The sequence below is a fragment of the Thunnus thynnus genome, chromosome 5 (genome assembly GCF_963924715.1).
Source record: "Thunnus thynnus chromosome 5, fThuThy2.1, whole genome shotgun sequence".
NCBI classification, from domain to species: Eukaryota; Metazoa; Chordata; class Actinopteri; order Scombriformes; family Scombridae; genus Thunnus; species Thunnus thynnus.
The window spans coordinates 13,257,087-13,280,159 of record NC_089521.1 but is presented as its reverse complement, the minus strand read 5'-3'; the positions used below and the strand labels follow the sequence as shown (position 1 = coordinate 13,280,159).

Genomic DNA, 23,073 nt, shown 5'->3' with positions numbered 1-23,073 from the left:
TTGGAGAACATGTCCTTTCTTTCCTTTTCTTTGTCTGAATATGTTTTTGTTTGTTTCCATCAAAGTGAAATTTTATGTAGTCCTAATTAAACCAATCAAATCGTTTGAGTTAAAAAAATTCACAACGAGGATTCTCTTGATATTATTATTTCTATATTTGTTTTTGTTTGTATATTAAACATTTTCACCCATTAATAACACAGCACCAACAAGTGGCACTAAGTTAAGCTGTCAAGATTTGTTGTGAATGTAATAAAAGAGCATCAGTGCTTAACATTTGGGCTTATATAAATTTGTAATATGACATTTACATGCAGTACTGTGCAAGAGTTTTAGGCACTAAAATTAAAGTGAGAATGCTTTCAAAAATAATACCATTAATAGTTTTTATTTATCAATTAAGTTCATACAAAGTTCAGTAAACAGAAGAAACTTAAATGAAATTAATATTTGTTGTGAGCACTCTCTGTCTTTAAAACAGCACCAATTTGGTACTTGGTACACCTGCACACAATTTTCAAGGTACTTGGCAGGTAGTTTGTTTCATGTATCTTGGAGAAATTGCCACAGTTCTTCTGTGGATTAAAGCGTCTCAGTTGCTTCTTTCTATTTATGTAATCCCAGACTGACTCGATGATGTTGAGATCAGGGCTCTGTGGAGGACACACCATCTGTTGCAGGACTCCTTGTTCTTCTTGTTGCTGAAGTTAGTTATTTATGACTCTGGCTGTATGTTTGGGGTCATTGTCATAGTAAATTTGGGACAGATCAGACACCTTTCTGATGGTATTGCATAAAGGACAATAATTTAAACATCTAAAGTGCCTAAAACTTTTGCAAAGTACTATATATAAAATATATATGCGCATACAGTATGTAAAAACGTGCATATATCTTTCTAGTTAGGTTCAGCTGCCAGAAATACAAGGCACTTAGTATACTCCATATTCAAATTAAGAAATTTACAGTATATACAATTTATAAACCGGTATAGTGTAAAATATATCACTGACATGGTATAGACATAGGCCTACAACAATTTAGAGTACTTACAAAATGTATAAAGAACAGTAAACAGGCTAAAATAAATAAATAAAATAAAAACATTAAACAGTGAGCTTTGGGGCTGTAGTGTAAAGGAAGTTTAATTATGAGCATTAGCCTTTTCCCACATACAACACTGAGGATTTAATATAAGTTTAAAAGATTTTAAACTACATTGTGCAGGAGCCTTTGACCCTCCCCCAGCAGGGGGCAGTAGCCCACAGGGCACAAGGGATTAGGGAACAGCATAAAGGCCATCACTTCTTAAATACAAAACGACATTGATACCTGTTGTGCCCTTTGTGAAACCAGCAATGAAACACATGCATCTGTTCCGGTCTTGCATCCACACTGTGAAATGTTGGTCTTATTTGCTTTTTTGCTAAATTTTACATACATAAATGTAAATTCAATGAGTCTAGGCCCCTCCTGCTTGGTTTTAAAATTGAGCTAAAGAGGTACTTTGACTCTATTAAGTTTTCCAAAAATGTTAGAGCTATTAAAACTGTGCTATTATTTACAACACTTCTGAAATATGTGTTTATATATATTTATTTAAAATCTTTATGTATTTTTACTATTTATTAATTAATGCTGCTCCCTTTGCTCCTTTTATTTTCTTATGTTGATGATGCGTCATTCATGTCGTGTCTGTGTCATAGACTGTATAAGGTTTGTGTACACAATGGATGTTTGGTGTTCTCTGGTTTCAAGTTGTATGTTGTTTTGTAATATGCGATTTGTTTAATAAAGTTTTAAGGAGAAAAAACAATATAAAGGCCCTCGAAGGACCCAAAGAGAGCTACATTAAGCCTGCTCATTAAATTGATCACAATTCTTTAGATGATATTTCGACATTTTATATGGTTGACAACTCTTGTTTTCTTAATTTAAAAAAATAAATTGAGTTTAAAAATAATGCTATGTGTTCACCCTTTGTATAGTTTTACCTGTCAGGCATTCGTATGGATGCGTCTCACCGACGGAGGACGACAACATGGCGGCCTCCCTGCGTCTGGGTCGTCAGGGAATTTTATTTGGCCTCAAATTATCTAAATTTAACAAATGTTTGTGGGCCACACACTCGGGGCAGGAGCATGCCAGACACTTCTTCCAGTCATCATGGCTCCTCGGTGAGTGTTGACAGCTGAATATCAGGACAGGCGTTGTCGTTATGTGTGCGGAGGACAGACCGCTGACATTTACTATCATTATCTATCTTGAAGTGAGTTAAATCACTTCTCTGTAGCTTTCCACAACACGATAGTCCCTCCGTTGAACAGCACTGCTATGTCTGAACAGCTATGTCAAGTCTGAACAGTTAAGGTTTATTTTACAGCAAAGCAGGGTCCATAAATGATAGATATTCCTTTGTAAAGGCGTTAATGTCACACACAGATTAGCGACACGCATCCATTGTCAAAAACAACATGAAACCAATCATCTGTAACACGGTTATAAACTACGGTTTAACATAGTTGTGGATTTTCGAGAGGTTTTGAGGAGTGTGGATGGTAGAGGAGGGTAACCAAGCCTTGTCAGAGTCAAATTACTCTAGTCTTCAACATAGACAGTGTATAAAGATGACTGTGTGGTCCTCAAACATCAAGCATCATACACAGTTCAGTCCAAGTCTGTCAGTTTTGCGAGTAAACAGCCTCTCACGACACAGCTGAAGGTTACTTGTACCATAGGCTGTTTAAAAATAAATATCGCTCACAAACGATGCTGAAGTTAGCTTCCGATTCGGTGTGTAAGGTTAGGTTAAGGGAAACATAAATAATGATATTTAGCAGCTATTTCTCCGTTTTTTCATCAGGCTACTTACACTTATGAGAAGAAGTGTTAGACGTCATATCAAAAGCCATGACGCTGTTTAAACAGTTTCGGATTTGTGAAACCCTTACTTTGCTTATGGAAACAGATTAAACAGCGATCTCACTGATATTTCTCCCTCCAGACCATATTAGACCAGGTCCAGGTCAAAAACCACTATACCACTATACTGGACTAGATCAACAAAAACAGTTTCAGATGTGTGAAACTGAAACTGTTGTGAAAACTGAATAAAGGGCGATTTCAGTGCTTTTTATCCCATCCGAACCACATTAGACCAGGTTCATATCAAAAACCACTATACTTAGACTCATCAAATCTTAATAATAGACATCTAGTCCAGATTAATGATGGCTCTGGAGTTTCCTTGTTAATCTAGTCCAGATTTGAAAGGTCTAAGTATAGTGGTTTTTGACCTGGATCTGGTCTAATGTGGTCTGAATGGAGAAATATCAGTGAAATCGGCCTTTTTTCTGTTTTCATAAGCAAAATAAGGGTCTCACAAATCTGAAAGGGGGTTTAAACAGCGTTGAGGCTTTTGCTACAATGTTTAACACTCTTTCATAAGTGTAAGTGGTGCAAAAATATATAATGAGCTGCTAAATATCAATATTTATGTTTCCCTTAACTATTCCCCTAACTCAGAATCAGAGGATATGACTCAGAAGCTAACTTCAGCATCATACTCACAGATATGTTTATTTTCTCTGACAGAAAGCCTTATGAAATTTGTCTGCAGTCAGTGTTGTTGAGAATCCCCCTTTTGTGACATCTGGCAGTCTTTATGAGATGCAACATGATCAGATTAACAGGCCTCTTTTTTTTTTTTTTTTTTACAGCAGACATCCTGACTTGTCATATTAGGAAAAGCGTAGACGTTACATCATTAAAATGTCTCAGTTCTATTCAAGTGTCTCAGTAAGTCATGACAGTGCCACGGTGAGCCAGTATGCACAATATCAAGACCCTGAAACCAAAGCAGCTAAATGGAATTCAGTCGTTATTAATTTTAGTGTTTATACCAGTGCTTTTCAGGCGCTGGCATGCCATGATGCCATGTAAGACAGTGGCAAAGCTAATAACATTATTAACCGCATTCCATTTAGATTAGCACGCTAGTTCATCGGCATGGCTTCCTGGGACACTTTATGGAACAGCCATCATTAATGTTATTAGTTCCATCTGTGCTTTTCCTGCTATGGTAAGACAGTATATCTGATGTGGAAAAGGTCCATTGGACTCTGTGGTCACGTTACCATAATCTTGTCTAAAACGTTGACTAGATTAATAGTTACTGATCTGCAACATAATTAAGATGAATGATGTTTAAAGGCTTCAAGGCAGATCATGAGTCATTTCATCTGATGACTTCTGGCCAAGTTAATACCAGACTGCACTGCAGTACTGTTTTAAATAAAGTGTGAATGATATAAGGAAATGGCCACAATCAGGTTAGGATAGTGATAGATAGTACCGCAAAAGAGTCTGACAGCAGCATACTGGTTCATAGATCTGGAAATAATGTTTGAATTACTATTTATCCATTTTATTTTATAACTTCATTTTTAAAGGCTCATGAACTGTTTGGCAGAAAGCCAGTTTTCAGCAGAGTAATAGTCAAAGTCAAAGAGCTCAAGGCAGAAATAATTGGCTTTTGGAAAAAACGGGTAATACGAGGTAATGTAGGGAGAATGTTAAGAACTGAAAGAGTTATGTGAATGTTTAATGGGTTTTCTTTGAAATGTGGTATTTATTTATGAATATTGGACTCATAACATGCTGCTCATGATTTTAGTGGTTTACAACCTAATGGGCCATCTTTATGATAGACATTTAGCCTTGTCATAGCAGAGAAAGCACAGGTGTATATAATTACATAGAATGATGGCTCCATTCCAAATCTGAGTCAGTCAGCAAGCACAATAGTTGTTGGTGAGAAAAAGACTCAGATGTGGTGCAGATCTCTCACATACAGATCACACACAAATAAACAAGCAGATGCATACCTTTCAACATTTTATGGTTTTAATCATTTTCAGATACTGGACCAAAATGTTAGACTTTAGGTAACACATAAGTTGATATTAAGGAATTTACTAGTCCTCTTCATATACTACAAATTGTGTGACATTGTCAAATATCCAGCAGATGGCAACAGCACCCAACATGACTACAGTCTATGGGCTCTACAGTGTCTGCATGCCTTTATGGAAAGTGAAGTTTATTGACTTGCAACAAATGTTGTAAGCCCTACAAGCCCTCTAAAACCTCTAATTTTAAAAAATATGCTGCCATCAGTGACGTACTTTATTCTGGTGCCTGAATCTCTAATCTGTTTTTGAGTGAATTCGTTTTACTTGATTTCATTTTAAATTGTTGAGATGAAAGGTCAGCTCAGTAGATGTGTACCACATAAATAGTGTGCTATACAGGGATACAGGGCCATATATATATATATATATATATATATATATATATATATATATATATATATATATATATATATATATATATATATATATAATCATTTTTTTCATTTTTGTTTTTATTGGATTGGATTGATCATTTTTACTATAAAATTTGGAGACATTAAAAGATAGCTTAGAATTTCATATTTTGAACTTGTATTGCTTCCAGTGATTTTATTTACGCCTAGTTATTGCTGCTAGTATTTAAGAAATATGTGCTTGTACAAGCAGCTTCATATCCCAAGGTCACATTTCTCTGGGTTGCCCAACAATTTGAATTGCTTGAGTCATATAAAAACACTCAGAAGACATTGACAGAACCCTTTCATATGTACCCCTTCATCATCCTCCTCATTCATTTATCTTTATCACTCACTCATTACTCACTTTATCCTTCTATACACCGTAATTATCTGAAATACCTGAGCAGTTCACTGAGCATATAGTGCACAAAACAGAGGGGTATTCCTCTCGAATTGTGCCATGTCTGAACAATAAGCTCCACCCAGTGTCCAACACAGTGCCATGAGCCAGTTGAACCTTGGCCTTCTGAGTGTCTGCAGCTGGTGACAGCGGGGGTCTTAGATTGTGGCTCCAAGGCCTGCAAGAATATGAGCGTATATGTAGCCTCTGGTGCAGTGTCAGCCAGGATCGACAATTACAGAAGTGACCTGCCAGCGTTCTTCTTTCATAGCGGCGCTGTCTCTTCCTTTGCTCTGCTGCTCAGTTGAACATGTTGAACCCCTGAGGCCTTGCTGCAATCAAACACTGCCACTGCTGCTGTTTTTGTGTGTTGCTGTGTTTTTTTTTTCAAATACACATATCCTAGTTGATGTTGAAGACCTGCCTGTAGGATGTTTCTGAATGTGATTGTCATGGAAATATTTCCAGTTTAGTTTTAAGACTGATGACTTCTATTAATTCTAATGCTTCCATGTAAATTGTGTGTTGTTCTCTTTCTATCCTGTAGGTGTCGCCCCACTCAAAGTGCAAATGCCAGCTCTCTCCCCAACCATGGAGGAGGGAAACATAGTCAAATGGCTGAAGAAGGAAGGTAAAATAAACATATGACATAAGACTTCATTTGCCCGCTCTCAGTACCTTGCTGCTCTGCTTGACTTCTTCTAACTAACCTGCTAAAACTACTGTGTGTATTCATGTGTTACTCAATGGGATAGATGCGTCACTTTTCTTTCACATGTAATTTTTTCCCACTCACTGTGGCAACTCTACATTTGAATGCTCCCTCACTGTCCAGATTGCTGCAATAACACTGTATGCATCTATATTCATCAGATCAAAAAGCTCAGCAGTTATTTTCCCCGAAATGATGGACTAACTGTAGCACTAATCATTTTCTCAATGGCATCATATTGCTCTGTAAGGCAAAGGCCCAAGCACTGTTGCACCTGAGGGTCTCTGGTGGCTGATTGGCTCAAGAAAACACAACAGTCACTATTCATCACTGCTTAGCAGCTCTGCTCAGCCAGGCACCACAGCCACACTCTCATTTATCAGGAGGCAGCATACTGAATTCTGATTGGCTCGCTGGCTGTGTTGCCATGTGCTTCTGTGACTTAGGGTGAGATGTGTGTGTGTTTGTGTGTCTGTGTGTGTAAGTGAGAAAGTGAAAAAAAGAATTATGAATTCTCAGTGACAAGGAAAACACATCTGGTGTGTTACTTTCTTGTGTTTGCAAGACATGTTGATGCTACTGAATTTATCATGGGGTTTTAAGAGATCTTATAAAAAGTGCTTATTTTGTTTGACACAAATACTATATTTAATCACATCTACAGTGGGAAGTGATTTTTAGTGGTCACTATAAAATATTTATTTTTCATACATAAGTTGTTGTTTTTTTCAGTTTAGTTTTTTGAATACCTGTGTACATATGTGTAATACCTGTAGACATTTTTTATTTAAAATGAATGCAGATCTACTTAAGCAAAGAAAAACATTAATGTTAAATAAATGCTAATTTAAGTTCAGCAATTTTGTGTCTCATTTATTATTAAAACAAAAAAAAAAACAATATGATATCAGCATTATGTATTGGCCATAGGTCACCCTGCTCTCTAAGAATCGGCATCAACCATTATAAAACCCATATTGGTCGACCACTAATGCTTTTTGTGGTGTAGTAAAAAAAAACTACTTTGCAGCTTCTTGAATTATGATTCAACACTGAAACATCCATCTGGAATGGTTTCCCTTTCTATTCAATATATTCATTTGTGCAGGTCATGTATGTTAATATAGCCCTGTCCAGCGTACCTACAATATGTAGTCTAACTATCTTTTTTGTTGTCATGGACATTGCATTCTGGTAGAGTAGAGGTGAAAAGGCCTGGGGTCGCCTGTTTAATCTTTAATGTTGCACATCACACCTAACCCCTAGGGTCATACAGTGTTAAAGCCTCATACAAATCCAATCTTGACTCCACTACTCCTTGCTCTCAGGGGCTTCCAACGTCAATACTCCCTCTGCTCTTTCAACCTTCCCCCTCACCCATCCCCATCCAGTCTTTCAATGACCCACCCTGTTCCTTCTTTCTTTCTTTCTTTTTCTCTTTCTATTTCTCCCTCTGGGCTAGAATGTCACCGAAACATTTGGTAACTTCAGCATTATCATTGATTTCTAAGTGTTTCATGTACAAATGAGCTGTACAACTGACATAACGGGAGACAAACAGACAAATAAATCCATCTCTCTGTGTATTTGTCCATTGGTAGCCCATTTGAGTTGTTGCACAAACTGGTGATGCTCAAAATGGATTTATGTGCATGGAAGAACTGAACCAGTGGCTCCTACTTTCCAACCTCTTTCATAAGCAGATGCTAATATATTCCAGCTCTCTCATGTGGTGGACCACTGGGAATCTGGGATTCTGTGGATAGGCAAAGATTTCTGCTTCTATCAGACACACCGCGTTTCCGAATCTCACATTCTTTCCCATGAAACATTGATTAGGCCCCTCATTTGATAAGTAGGCCAAAGCCAGAGCAGATATTTCCCGCATAACTTTTTTGTCCCTTTAATGGAATTCTTTGATGTTTATGTCAACCAATTTGTTTTTACTGTGTGCAAACCCCCAGTGAAAGAGCAATTGTTTTGAACATTCTGCTGGTCATTATGATTCATGCATTTCTAATCACAGCTGAAATGAATTATTTGCACTTAAACTAAGGTCAGAACCCCAATTCATAACATAAAGATAGCTTGGGAATTTGGTTCTTAAAATGCCAAATAAATTTTACATTGAAAGTTTGTGGATGTGTACCTTTACCTCTGCAGGTGAGGAAGTGGCAGCAGGCGATGCCCTCTGTGAGATTGAGACTGACAAGGCTGTTGTTACCATGGAATCTAATGACGACGGTATCTTGGCAAAGATCTTGGTGAGTAAACTAAAACATCTTCCTCTGCAGATGATTACTACCGATTACTACTAGGTTATTTGTTTGCAAATAACTTGCGTAAGTCTTGAGTATTTCTTATGCATTTCCTATGAAAACAGAGATTTTAGGGTCTATTTAAATGTGTGTTGGCCGTAGGATTTTGAATTCCACTTTTTGACAAGTGTTCTTCAGTTTTCAGCTCTGTTATTATGCCTTCAAATAATGTGAAGTAAATGATTTTCAGTTGTTATGGTTATGTTTTTGAGATCAGTATATATTTACATATAGTATAGTACTGTTAGTATGTTTGTGTGCATGTAGCAGGGTCCCGTCCTTTCCTATGCTAATTGGCTACGCTTGTTAAATCTGTTTTCCCTGTACAATGACAGCAAAGCTTTGACGAGGTGTCTTCAGTGACAAATATTTCTTTCCTTCCATCCCCCCATTGTGCTGTTAGTTGTTTGAATTTTTAATAGGCTGCCAAAGACGTAGCCATCGGTTGTCTTTCATCAGTACTCCACCACATGTTCGTCCCCCCGAACAGAAAGATAAAGATGTTTTATCTTCTTTCGTATTTTGATTGATCTCCAAGAAATCTGAAAATAATGTGAAGTTGGAGGAAATGAAGGTCATTATTTCCCTAGCAGTTTAAACAAGATGTAACTCATGTTTCTTAGCTTCCCTATTTTAAAAACTGAGGGATGATAGTGTCCTGTACGCACAAAAAACAAAAAAAAAACAACAACAAAAAAACACAAAACCTGTGCTCCATGTCACAGAGAGTGCCATATCTGATAATACAACATGTTCCCTGGCCGTGTTATTTTGGACATGCTCAAGTTGTGGTGAAGCCTGAGTGGAGCAGGGTTTAATTAGGCGATGTGTGTGTGTTTGCGCAACCTTATCAAAAAACAATACACAATCATTCTGCACCAGCAGATGCACATCAACAATGTGCACACAGATAGATACATTGTCCACAAAGAAATTACTCTGTTCTTCCGTGCAGAAACATAAACATAATGGCTAAATTATCATTTATTACATAGATTAATGATCAGAGGCATGATTGTCAATTGATAACCACAGGCTTGTACCTCTTTTTTTCTACATTTCTCTGCTTGCTTGCTTGCTTCCTTCCATTCTTCCACATTCCCTTACTCCATCCTTGTCTTAGCTACTGTGGGGATGAGGTAGTTTCCATAGCAACCACCCAAGAATTGGGGGTAGGGGCTTTAGAGCTGAAACTGGCAGAGAAAGATGGTCTGTATTAGATAAGCCCCCTAGCTCGCTCGCTCTCTGTGAAAGAGTGTATGTGTGTAGTTAATAAGAAAAACAGCAGCTAGTAGCAATATATTAGAGATTTGTACACTCCCCTTCCATGGCACTGGCAATATGGCATCCACTGTGTCTGGGTCAGAGTACATTAGCTGTTAGAGGTTTAATACTGGCTCTGTAAGCACCCAGTAGGTTTCTAATTTAGAGGCTACCATAATTACCTGCCCGTGGCCAAAAGCCTAGACAGGCTGCAGTTGACGTGAAACTTCCTGTTCTCTACAGGGGTTATTTATGGGGGTCAACTACCACTATGGCCCTCTACCAATTTCCAACCATGGCTCTTGGGGGTGAGAGAACAGAGGATAGATCCTGCTCATATCGGGATTGTGGAGGTTGGGGGTAGGAGCACTAGCATTGTGAGCACAGATTACTGTATCTCATCATATTCTTACTACGTTGCTCTGCCCTGACCTAAGGGCTTCAATCTGTAAAATCTGCCCCGGGTGCAATCAATCATAGCCTGTAGAAAGAGATACAGTGTTTGAAGATAGATCGATGCACAAAAACTTCTCTGTGTTCAAGATGTATGTAAAGATGAAGCATTGAATGGAGAACACCAGTCGGTAGGTAGATCAGATGATAGTTCAATGTGAATGAGTTGATGATTGTTATAATGAATTCAAGGGCAGAAAGGATTGATAGATATATACATAGATGGATAATTTGATGAAGATATCCGACATGTTCCGCGGTGCTAACCTGTCAGTTTCCAATTTATCATTCCCTTCCCCGTCCTCACTTCATCTTCACATGCTATCATCCAGGGGATCAATTTAAACACCAACAGCCATGTGTCCTCTACATCAACTGATATTATAAATCACTTTCTAAGCCTGTAGCATTTCTTTGCAGAATTTCTACCAAATGAATTTCAAGATGAGAGTACATTGCCTGTAGTCTTTAAAAAGGCTGTATTTAGTTTACAGTCCATATATTTCTATTATCTTAAAAAAAAACTGCAGTGCATTGGTTGGAATTAAGGTGACACGTTATTTTCATGGCATCTTGACTTTAGATGAATCAGAGGGTGGATAGCAATAGAAAATATGGGAGAGAAAAAGGACTTGTGATGAAGGTTCTTTGACAAGTAAAACTCATAGCATTGCAGTTATATGGTTTCCGGCTTAGTAAGCTAAACAAACATCATGCTCAAAAGGAATGACTTGACTCTTGAGTTGCGGTTCGAATTGTGTCTTTGTGTGTTTATGTGCGGGATTACATTGAACTGGCAGCCTGTCGTTAAGACGTAGGATGTGGCTGCAATCCTTTTTCTGCAGTATCTGTCATGCTCTGTTGATCAGAGACAAACCTTGTGGTACATGTCTAGACTGAGTTCATCTTCCAATTACAAATAAACACCACAAAGCAGGGGTTCACCTGACTTTATTTGTGCTCAGCTCTGTTTATACATCTACTATCTATCTATATACCCCCTGTAACAACTGACATATCTAAATTGGTTAAGTTTTATGAAATGTAAATGACCAACTCTACAGCTGCAGCAACCAACAATCTGCTATAGTTAATAGGAATGTTAATAGCTGTGGAGGCTAAGCTCATGGTAACTGAGCTGTTAAGACTCTCAGAGGGCGTGTACTTTATGGCTGTATGATAACTGTTTGGTGATAAGAGGGTTAAAGCTCATAAATGGTCTAGTCTGACTTTGTAATATCATTAGCCAAGCTGTTGGGCTTTAGAGAAGTCCCTTAAGACTGCCTTTATCCACAGTCATAAGGCTGCTCACATTAAGCAACAGAGAAAAGATGTCTGTGAGGATTTGACATGAAGATCAGAGTTCATACATTACCTGATTCATTCATTGAGAATTGGTCACCCATTCATGTAGAACAAGTCACTGCAAGTTTAATTTCAACAATTTTTTCGTTACCGAATGTAGAATTCACATTTACATCACAAATGTTTAGTGTCGTTATGACAGGATCATATCAAACTTGTTTGAAGAAATTGCATCTGGCCCAAAATGTGTGTTTTAGTATCTAAACAGAGTCATGCTCAGTTTAATCGCAGAGGCTATTTTATACTTTTAAAATTTTTATAGTCCAAGTCTGCACTGCATACAAGTCCGGATATAGGCACAGAAGGATCTGAATGTGAAGATGAAACATTTATTCCTCCTAAAATGACATATGAGATTTTTGGTCACTATGAAGACAGAACGTCACTTCCAAGTTATTCTCTGACAGCAACATCTTTTAGACACAAGTGAAACCATACACAGAGGATATCTTGAACCATTGCAAATGTTGAGATGTTAGCATCATTTACACTTCCCATAGGTTTTAATGTGTTCTGTAACCATTTGATGGCAGTGTTGAGCCCCATACCACTACAGTGTAGGCATCTATTAATGCAACTATTCACCATACATACTGTACACTGTGCGGTTCCTGGGACTTTCCTGCTAGGATCCACCCAAGTCCTGCTGTTTCAGTGTTTTTGTGTGTGACTACCTCTATTGATGAGCTTTAACATGAAACCACTGTTTTGTGTAAACATTTTGTCATGAGATTCAAAACTTCCACTTCCCTTGCAGTTACTTGTTATTTTCTTGCTCAACTAGAAATTGTCTTCTTTTCTTTTAAAGCTAACTGTAATGGTATTTAGTCATCAAGATAATATATTCTTAATATTGCAGTTGGATGTATTTTAGATATAGATCCAATCAGGCTGTTTATATTAGGCCTAACACTGTTCTACAGAACAATAGGGGTAGGATAAATGTTCGATAGCATTTCCCACAGGTTGGGGATTTATTTGTAGTGGTACCCCCTGGGAGGGGGAAGGTGGAACGGATGTAAACAACACATAATGCATAAGGAGTCCTCTGCAAAACAGAATTTAATTCACAAGGTAACTAACAATTGTAGGATGCACCGTTCTATTACACTGACGGTCACCCTGTACTTTCAAATCTATTTCTTGAACAGATCATCCGATTTAAAAGAAAGAAATAATGACAAAATATACACAAATAAATCATATGTGAAAACAGTGACACATACTGTATACTGCTGCTGTATATTGTGACGTGTTATTTTACTTACATACAGTAGTTGCTTGTGTCATGATACCATCGTTAATGTGGTAAACCTATTGTGTTTCTACCATGTGGGGAAAAAAAATCCCACTGGGGCTGAAGGTAAGGACTCTGTGGAAATTCACAGAAGTCCAGATTTTCCTGTGCAGCCCTTAGGCCCTACCCTCATCCATCATCTCTCACTGGCCGAGAGAGGTGCTGTAGATATTCTAAGCCTAAGAAGCAAGACGAGAGACAAGCTAATCTCACGAGCATTCACACACACACACACTAAAAAAACATGACCTACAGTACCAGTTAAAAGTTTTGGACACACCGTCCCATTCATTTGAATAAGAAAGTGTGTCCAATTCTTTGACTGGTACTGTACAAACTTTTGCCTTTGGAAAAAATTGGATCAGGGAAACATGATAGCAATGGACTTAATATTAGTCATGTAAAAACATTTAATATTACAATTGGCTTGTATTTATTTTCGTCTGTGTTGTAAAGCTGTTGCCAGAGGAGTACTACATAACCTGTATAGTAACGGTGGTGTGTACTAACTTGTACTTAGACATAAAGGTGAACTTATTATTCTTTTAACATAGCTTGATGAAGTGATGACAAGGAATTCCTATTTTAGCAATTATTTCATGTGGACCATTCAGCTTATCTTTGTATCTTTATCTCCATAACCTTGCTACAGAACAGTTGGGTATATGCTGAAATAAAGTAGCACAGAATAAGCATTGAGGTGCAGTGCTGTCTACCAGTGAACGCAGGTGTTCATATATTCTGCTGTTCTTTCCAGTTAGGTGGATATGATTATTGGAGTGCTGCTTTGATTTTACAAGCTTGCTGGAGAGAGGGGGTGGGAGTGGGGCATGCTGATAGGTTTGTCTCCAAACTAATGGCTTTACTGTTGGTGAACTAAATTTGGACCATTGTATGTGCAATTATATATTTTTTTCCATTTAGTTGATTGTTAAAAATTACAGGTTATCATCTCTCGGCTGATCAGTGGTGATGCAGGACGATTGAAAGCAATAGCACAGCCAGGATCTGATGTCTTTTTGGGTTTTTTTTTTTTCCTTCTTCTCTTATCTCCTTGTATGGAGCTATACCTTCAAGAGACAGCTCACTAAGTGGATACCTTTTGAAAAGAGATGAACTGCAGTAGCCCAACCCGCTGTATTGTGCCTGGCCTTTCATTTAGACTGATCGATATTGACTGAAGGACAACACCCTCGCAGAGCTTGGGGAGAGTAGCAAGAGGCTTGCAGTGGATTTGGATTACTGCATAACAGGATAGTGAATCAATGGTTGACAGCTACGAACAGCATGAAAACACATCCATTGCACTCTAAGAGCCTATTCCAGCTCAGTTGGGTGTTTTGTGTGCTTTGTCAGGTTAACAGAGAGAGAAAATGGAATGATGGAAATTGAAGTGAATGAGATGACTGTCATTTTTCAAGAGGTCCCCAAACGAAGGCCGTCTAACGGTTTATCTGTTCAATAACCATCGGTCAATTGATTAACTTCAGTATCTCCTTCCCTTCAACTATTTTGTGTTCTTTGCTTCACAACCATACAACAGAGGAGACTTTAACCTTTATCCTAGCAATCTTAGCTGCGCATGTGAAGTGAATGAACACGTTTGGCTAATTCCCCCCCTTACTGTATAAATGTCTCTGTCACGCTCTTTACAGATGGAGGAGGGCAGTCGCAACGTACGCCTGGGCACCCTCATTGCCGTCATGGTGGAGGAAGGGCAGGACTGGAAGCAGGTTGAGATTCCCCCTCCAGATGCTGCAGCTCCATCTGCAGCTCCACCTGCTACACATGAAGCCGCTGCCCCAGTTTTGGCCTCTGCTGCTCCCTCTCCACCTCCTCCACCAAAACCAGCCCCCTCAGGACCGTAAGTGAACCCTAGTTGTCTATTGACTCACTTCCTTGCCTATTGCGGCCATAATAGATGTTCAGAGTTTTTGGGCAGCAGTGGTTGTGGACATCTAAACTTACAAATTGTGCCTCATTAACAGAATTAAGATTTGTATTCTGTTTCAGCCTGAGAACTGATCATTTTGCCAATAAAAAAGTTCAAATGAAATGTTAACGTTAACGTCAGGTCATACTAGTTGACAGATTTTCATTTTAAAAGTGCTTCCAAAATTACTCTACTGAGTAGTTAGTGAGCTACAAAACAACTCTGTTTACTGAGCTAACCTTTAAAGTCCATAGTACTTTGGAATAAGTGGCTAGAGCTGAAGGCATTGTGGTTGTTAAGACTATTTTGATCACTATTATTATCATAGACAACCAGTTGTCCGGTTGACCTCCATGACGTCACCAGCTGTGGTCACTGAGTTGTATGATGTTAACTGCATAGCCAATTAAAGCCTGGCATAGATGGATAACAAGATTCAGTAGCATAAAACTACATGTAGGAGCTACTGTTAAAGAGACCCTTTCCTCTTATTTCAGAATACAGCATGTTCATTTCACATTCTGTCCACCACCATCTAACATGCTGAATAAGATGATCTCTCTCTGTCCACATTCAAAATGTGTGAGATCCTGCCTACCCCTGTTTACACAATAAATAGTCTTGTGGGAAGCAAAGGAGCTGCCACAAAACAAACAGGGCCTATTTGTTATGCAAACATTTAACGCTGAGCCGAACTATGTATTCAGATTTGCACCTTGGCTACATCAGCTTGACAGGGTTGAAAGATGAAAGGTGGATGTGTGCAGTAAGCATGATTATTAGGAGATGGATACTAGAATGGGCTATATTAAGGAAGTCAACCTGAATACAACTAATGGGAAGTCTGACACTAAATTTGTTAACTCGAGACTGGAAAAGAAAGAGTAGTGATTGATAGCTAAAGTTAAATGAGGCCTGCTTATATAGTCTTTTATCAGAATGTATGCAGATAGCTATATGTACAGGTATGTAGATTTTAAGATTGTTGACATTAGTGAAAATTGACATTGTATATCTTTGTTTTTGGGTACCACCAAGATGAACTATAAGAGTAGGTCTGGCACGGAATCTTGTGGGCTGCCAAAGTTCACTTTGGAGCATTTGAAGAGGACAATGTGTGAAGCATTATGTATGCTGTCAGACAAATAGGATTTCAACCATGGGAGTTTGGAGCCACAAAGCTAATATTCTTTTAAGAGTTATGAAATAAGGGTGGGATTTGACATTGTCCTGCATTTAAATGCCAATGCATGTAAAAGCATCTAGTTTTTAAAACTAAAACCACGCCTTACCTTCCCTTTTCATTGTCCAGGTTACGACTGAGCCCAGCAGCAAGACACATCCTTGACACCCATGGCTTAGACCCCAAGTTGGCCACACCCACTGGGCCTAGAGGACTTATCACCAAGGAGTGAGTATGGATTAATGAGTTAGCCCTAAAGGCCTGTCACATACTCCTATGGGGGGGGGTGAAAGTGATCTATGATGAATGGTATGGAATGTTAGATTTTACTGGCAGTACCTTTACTGTCAAACTATGTTACTGCAAAAATAAAGTGTTGATAAGAAAAGGATAATCCACACAGATCAATCAAACTGTCCAAAAACTGAAAATGCACACATTCTCACACTGCCAATGCTGTAGTTCATTTGTTTACTGAGAAAGTGATGTGGGTGCTTGTTTGAAAGGGTCCATCTTCCACCATATCACTGAAGGAAAGAGATGTCAGTCAGAGCAAGACAGGTCAGAGACAGTGTGGGCAGTGTGAATAAAAATGTGGGAGAGACAAGGTAAGTGAAAATGCGTGACTAAGAGGGGGTTAAGATTTCAGGTACTTTAATCTGTTATGTGGTAAATTCACACTATAGAAAGCTGTGAAGCGACACACACACACACACAAACACACACACACACACACACACACACGGAGCTCTAATGGCCACCTGCTGTCAGTGGGGACCTGATTGAATGCTCTCGTTACCCACCTAACATCCTGCTGGGGAATCTCATTAAGCGACTTCTGTCGCCATAGCAACCCAGTCTCCAGGACCCACTGGTGACCATAGAAACGCAGACCATATGTTGTCAGGGATATGTGTCTTAGTCAGTGAAAGGAAAATATATAAAGCTTTAGACTAATCCAAACACAGTAAATAACAATAACTCACTGAAATCTAGACAAGCCTTTCCTCTGACAAGATAAACACTCTATATTAAAAAAAAAAAAAAAAAAGAATCCTCAATAACAAAAGGGGCTTGCGGTTGAGAGAATCTCATATGCCTCCTAATTTAGTCAGTTTTGAAAGGAGTATTTTTCACAGATGTCTTGTGTTAGGTATGTTCATTTGTCTGCCAACAGAAAATGACAAATCAAAACTCAAGAGGCAAACTTTAGTAAACAGCAAAAGGGGACACAATTAAGAGAAGGCAGTTTCAAAAGTCGTTGTGTCTTTTTCCTCAGGTGTAAAGCTGTGAATTGCCTTGTTCATAAACATGAGCATGCCCTGTGCTGTATAGGTGTCAACATGATTTCTAGGCTGTGAAGTTTAAATTATTTAATTGGTAATGCAGTTTTAATTATTTCTCCATGATTTGACATGCTTGCTCCGTTACTTCATTTTAAACCATGTGATGGACATTTGCATGAATGACTTGCCAATTCACTTACTGCCACTTAAGCTGCTTGATTAGCTCAGAAAGTCTTCACAAAGGAAGGTTGATGCTGAAATCAAGCAAACACTCTAGAGGAGGTGAGATGCTCTAAACAGAAAGATGATTTAAAAAGATGATTTTACTAAGAAACCTTCCTCAAATTAATGATGTGCTTTTCCAAACAGCTTGCTGGTCAAGTTACTGAAAAAGGCATATTTAGGGGTGTGCTGGAACCTTATTGTATTTGTTAGGATTAATATTATTATTATTGAACCATACGTCTCACAACCCCCCCCCCCCCCCCCCCCCCCCCCCCCCCCCCGATTCTGTGGATCCAGAAAATATATCCAAATAAGCCACACCCATTTGTGCATAGATAGACTTTCCGCCATTTTGAATTTTGTCCAAATTTGTTTTTTCGCTACTCCTCCTACAAATTTTGAGCAATTGGCATCAAATTTGGGAGCAGGAAAAAAGTACTTTTTGGGATTATTGATCTTCCATACCGTTTTGAAATTATACATTTTTAAACCTGTGTCCTTAAGTTCAATTTTACATCAATACTCATAAATCAGAATCGGCTGTTATAACCAAACTGCACATGTTTGGATGCTGGGTCAGAGCTTTGCTGTACAGTCCTGGGATATACTATCACTGTGAAAAATTTATATCTCATCATCAGCTGCATGGATTCGTATAAAATTTGGTTTGCATGATCTAGGGTGATGACTCGGTTAATGCATAAGATTTGGTAATGATCAGTGAACGAGTGGCTTATTACAGCAAATCTAAATTTCTAGACATTTCACATTCCAAACTTCAAAAAATCAAAATAAATCACCTGTATGTCCTACAGAGCTGAAATTTTTTCAGCACATCCACTGAATTGTGACAAAAGTTTGTCTCACTGCAACCTATGGTCAATTCAGAAGTCTATATTTATATGTCACTCTATATTTTTCAAAATATGCTAAATCAATTAACATCTATATCTCCACCAGTCTTCATCCATGTGCTACGAAATTTGACACAGAAATTCTTTGAATACAATATAGCAAGTGTTTCAAATGGTGCTCAGATCGTTCAAACAATGAGTCTTCAGTGATATTCAGTATCTTGCTGTAATTTGTACTGTAAGCACAACATTTTCTATTTCATCACATTTTTAAACCAATTTCACCAAAATATTTTACAATATACTTGAGAAAAATCTGAGCACTTCTATTGATCTCTGATTTTTTTTTTCTTTTATCCCCAACAGTTAAATTGTTGTGAATTTTTTAAGTTTAAATAGACGGAAATACCCCAGTTTTGCACATGTGATGTCATTGCATCGAGTTGTGGGAATGTGTGTGACACCATGTCTCCCTAGTGGCACAGTCAGTAAGTCACCTTCTCTGGGAATACAAAAGCCCGGGGTTTGAATCCCCAGGTGGCCAATGTAGCAATTCATACATGTGTTATGTTTTCAAGTGTTTATTGAGGTCATATTAAGTCAAACAAACACCCAGATGCTCGCAATCTGCTTGGACCCCGATCATGGCCGCTTGCAATTAAATTTGCTTTATATTTTTACTTGGCTTTTCTGTTTGGTATAACTTTGCAGTTCAGGTGTCAAATACATAACTTGAGTAAAGGACACAGGTGAATACAAATGTTATGTTGGGAGATCCTTTTAATAAACCAGTAATATGTGGGGTGTACCATGTATTTACAAAAAAAGAAACATCTCTTTACATTTTACCAATGGCCCAGCCACAGAACTAGGTGATCTTGGAACTGGTGGGATGTTTTTACCAAAGCTCTGCAGACTGCAGGTCTACTGTTGTGGCATAAAAGTCACAAACTGTCATTCACTCATAGATCCTTGGTGAGACAGTCACTGATTTGGGTATTCTAATGGCCCCTTTTATTAAAATGTATTGACTTAAGTTGGACTTGATTGAATCAAGTTAGCCAGTGACAACTATGGTAAAGTAAGGCCTTGGCCAATGGAACATACTAGATGCAGGTATGAGAGGAAGTGGTCTATTCAGCAAAATCTGAGGGGAAAAATGTTCTGATTTGGGACATATTCAGTAAGCAAATTGATGCCAAAAATCGTGCGTGTATGCAATATAGGCTATAGGATAGGTATGCTGTGAGACTGAACTGAAACCAAATCTCCTTGGGAGAATAGTTTCACATAAACTAAGCTCACTCAAGAGGGCAGAATAGACCTGATTTCCTTGCCTTTGTCCTTTTGGCACATCAGATAAGACTGAAACTAGGGAAGGGTACCCCTCCCATTCCGCCCTCTGCTCTAGAGAGGCCCCTCTATAGTGGGCATGAATGACCGAGGTCACGCAACCCAGGGATGAGATCAGAGAATGTTACATAAGCCATACGAGGTTTAAAATAGGGTACAAAGAAACACATTTCTATCATTTCCTCCCCTCTCTCCCCTAATCTGTTATCATTGTCATGAATAGTTTAGCCAAGAGGCAATGCTAATGCAGTGATGGATGAAAGTTTCAGTGATTTTTAAAATCACTGTCAGCCATACCCCAGTGTTTGCATTTTACTATGGACAAAAAGACTGTATGACGCTACCCTCTACCCTGTAAGTGCATATAAAGACATATACATCATTTATATAGAGAGAATAGGACATTACATTTCTAATAAAATGTTCAGTATATCAATGTATTCTTTGATTTGTTTAAAAAAGCTTATTTATCTATTTATTTAACAACTAATAGTTTTTCGTCACCAATAAGTGACAGTATACATCCATCATAACCTTTCTAATTTCACTTATGTACTTGAAGCATTGTATTAGTTCAGTTAGGAAATGCAGTAGAGTATATTTTGAAACTTCAGCAAGGATACTATTGTAAAATAGTACCCTACCAATTTTACGTTGCACTCCCAAACTCATAGCCATGCAAGTATTACTTTACTTTTCCTGCTGGTAGTTCAGGTCAGTACATGTAGAATGAGTATTATGATGGCTGAAAAGCTCTGTCTTACAAGCCAATTTCTTTCAATGCTGTGCATTCAAAGTGAGAAGTACTGATGAACTATTTTAGCATTTCTCTTTGGCTGCATTCTGTAAAATTACAAAGTACCACAATCAAATTATTTTTAAAGCATGGTATATATGGAGTAGTCACAGTTAAGATTGTTATTGCATTTCATTTTTTTAATGTGGATAAAAAATGGATACTGCACACTCATCCAGCGGAGCAGTTTTCATGCCTACAACACATCCTCTTCCTTAGCCTGTCCTAGGTGGCAGTAGAAGACAAACGTTTATTCATGTGTGTCTGTGTACATTTCGTGCTCATTATATGTGTGTGTGTGTGTGTGTCGATGTTCTTGTGAGCACTGCCTCGTTCCCTTTTTAATATTCTAGTCACCCTCTCCCAGTCTTTCAGAGGCTCCTTTGCCTCAGCTGTCAGTAGGAGTATAAACGGTCGGTGTGAAAAGCACATGCCTGTGAGCTACACAAAAGGTATCTATGGTGTCATCGTCAAGTGGCCACTGTGGGTTGGGTTGACTTGACTTTCTCTTGTATCATCAACAGAAACATTTCGTGAATTTATAAAGGATATTCCTAATACATTATAGGAGAATTTGCACAACTCTGTACTTTTTTTTACTTTCCTTTTAAGTTTCATTATTAACTTGTAATGTTTGATGTCATACATATGTTCCTCTTCATTCTCTTGCTCTGCCCCCCTCTTAGACAAGGAGCAACAGACATTCAATTATAAGTCTTAATAATATTTTTAAATTTTGGGGGGTTTTTTTTGGTGGTCTGTAATAATTAAACATTCAATGTGGTCCTCTCAGGTTAGTCGGGGGATTTCCAAGCTGCTTCAGTCCTTTCACAAACAAATACTCCTATCAGTGAGAGAAAGGGAGGAGCTAGTGTGCTAGAGGAAATAAAAAGATGCAGCTCAGAGAGGAGAAAAGGGGGAGAAAAATAGCTGTGGGGCCCAGACTGTTCCCGACTACATGGTGAGGTCAGAGGCAGCTGATATAGACAAAAGATGTAATGCATGCGGGTAGGTGGACCTCAGTGCACTGAACTGGAACCACAGAGCTTCAGGCAGGCACACCTGATACCTGCCCCTCCCACCGCTTTCCCTGCAAAGCTCAAAATTAATGGGTGAAAATAATCTACGGCATATCTCTCAGTACAACATTATTTCCTACTTCTTTACCTTTCTCTTTTCCCTGTTAATCAATAATCAAAGCAGCAGTGCCCTGACCCACATCATTTGGTTACTCCCTCTACAACCTTTATGAAACAGCAGTCACTTCATGTATATAGACCTAATACAGAGAAATGTTTCTTACAGGGCAATATGCGATAATTCATATAATTCCAATTTAGGTGTGTGATTCAGTTGATTGATTGACTCAGTTTTTTTTTACTGTGAGCTTGAGTTAGAATGAATACCTCAAGTTACCACCCATTCACCCATTTTGGATATATAAAGTGTGACATAGATCTACGCAATATTACACTACATGTCTGTACTAAACATGAATTAGTCTCTGGTGCATTATTATTGTGCATTTGGAGAGAGCTGATATGAAAAGTAGGAATGTCCGTGGCTCGCCATACCAGTGGGAGGGGTTATGAAGCCAAGATTTTGAATAAATGTGTCCGTTGCTGCCGCTGACACCTGATCTGGCCTTATGCTGATGGGGTTTGTTTGTGACTGGCAAATGATTCTCGTGACGTTCATCCACTGGGCCACGGAGGATAACCGAAAGTTACCTCTCTGTTGGACAGAAACCTGACACAAATACAAACCAGATAAAACTAGCAGAGTGTGACTTGTAAGCTGAATAATGCATTATTCTACATCATGCATTGTGTTGTTTTATACAACTGTACATGCATTGTGTTGTTTAATTTATAATGGTCAAAGCAAAATAGGGAAATGACAGCACTTTTCACGCAGAACGAAATTGTTTCATTTAGTTGTTTTTTTACAGTAAGAATTAAGCTGTCAGCAATAAATTGCAGAATAGAAGAAAAACATGATGAAAAGAAAGGATTTCAAGGACTTGAAATAACATAGTTCATCTGTTTAATAGGAGAATGTGGGGAATCAGACAGTTTACATCTGCAATTCAACAAAGATGGACCCAAATAAAATTGACAAGAAAGCATTATATCATTGTTATCTGCAAAGTATATCATGAAGAGTTGCATAGCCAATATCCTGAGGGGGCTGGAAAGTATTGTTCTTGTTAATGTTAATGATCATATATATACATATTATATACATTACATTTCCATATATCA

The 23,073-nt window shown here is 38.3% G+C and overlaps 1 protein-coding gene across 1 annotated transcript in view; it reads left to right on the top strand.

The window, feature by feature from the left end:
• Positions 1 to 2,010: 2,010 nt before the first annotated feature.
• pdhx (pyruvate dehydrogenase complex component X) overlaps positions 2,011 to 23,073 on the top strand; it is a 32,255-nt gene continuing 11,192 nt past the window's right edge. The window contains exons 1-5 of the mRNA XM_067589343.1: positions 2,011 to 2,177; positions 6,319 to 6,402; positions 8,647 to 8,747; positions 14,835 to 15,043; positions 16,425 to 16,523. Coding sequence (XP_067445444.1) covers positions 2,042 to 2,177; positions 6,319 to 6,402; positions 8,647 to 8,747; positions 14,835 to 15,043; positions 16,425 to 16,523 — 629 coding nt within the window. The 5' untranslated portion in view covers positions 2,011 to 2,041. The remainder of the gene's footprint in view (positions 2,178 to 6,318; positions 6,403 to 8,646; positions 8,748 to 14,834; positions 15,044 to 16,424; positions 16,524 to 23,073) is intronic.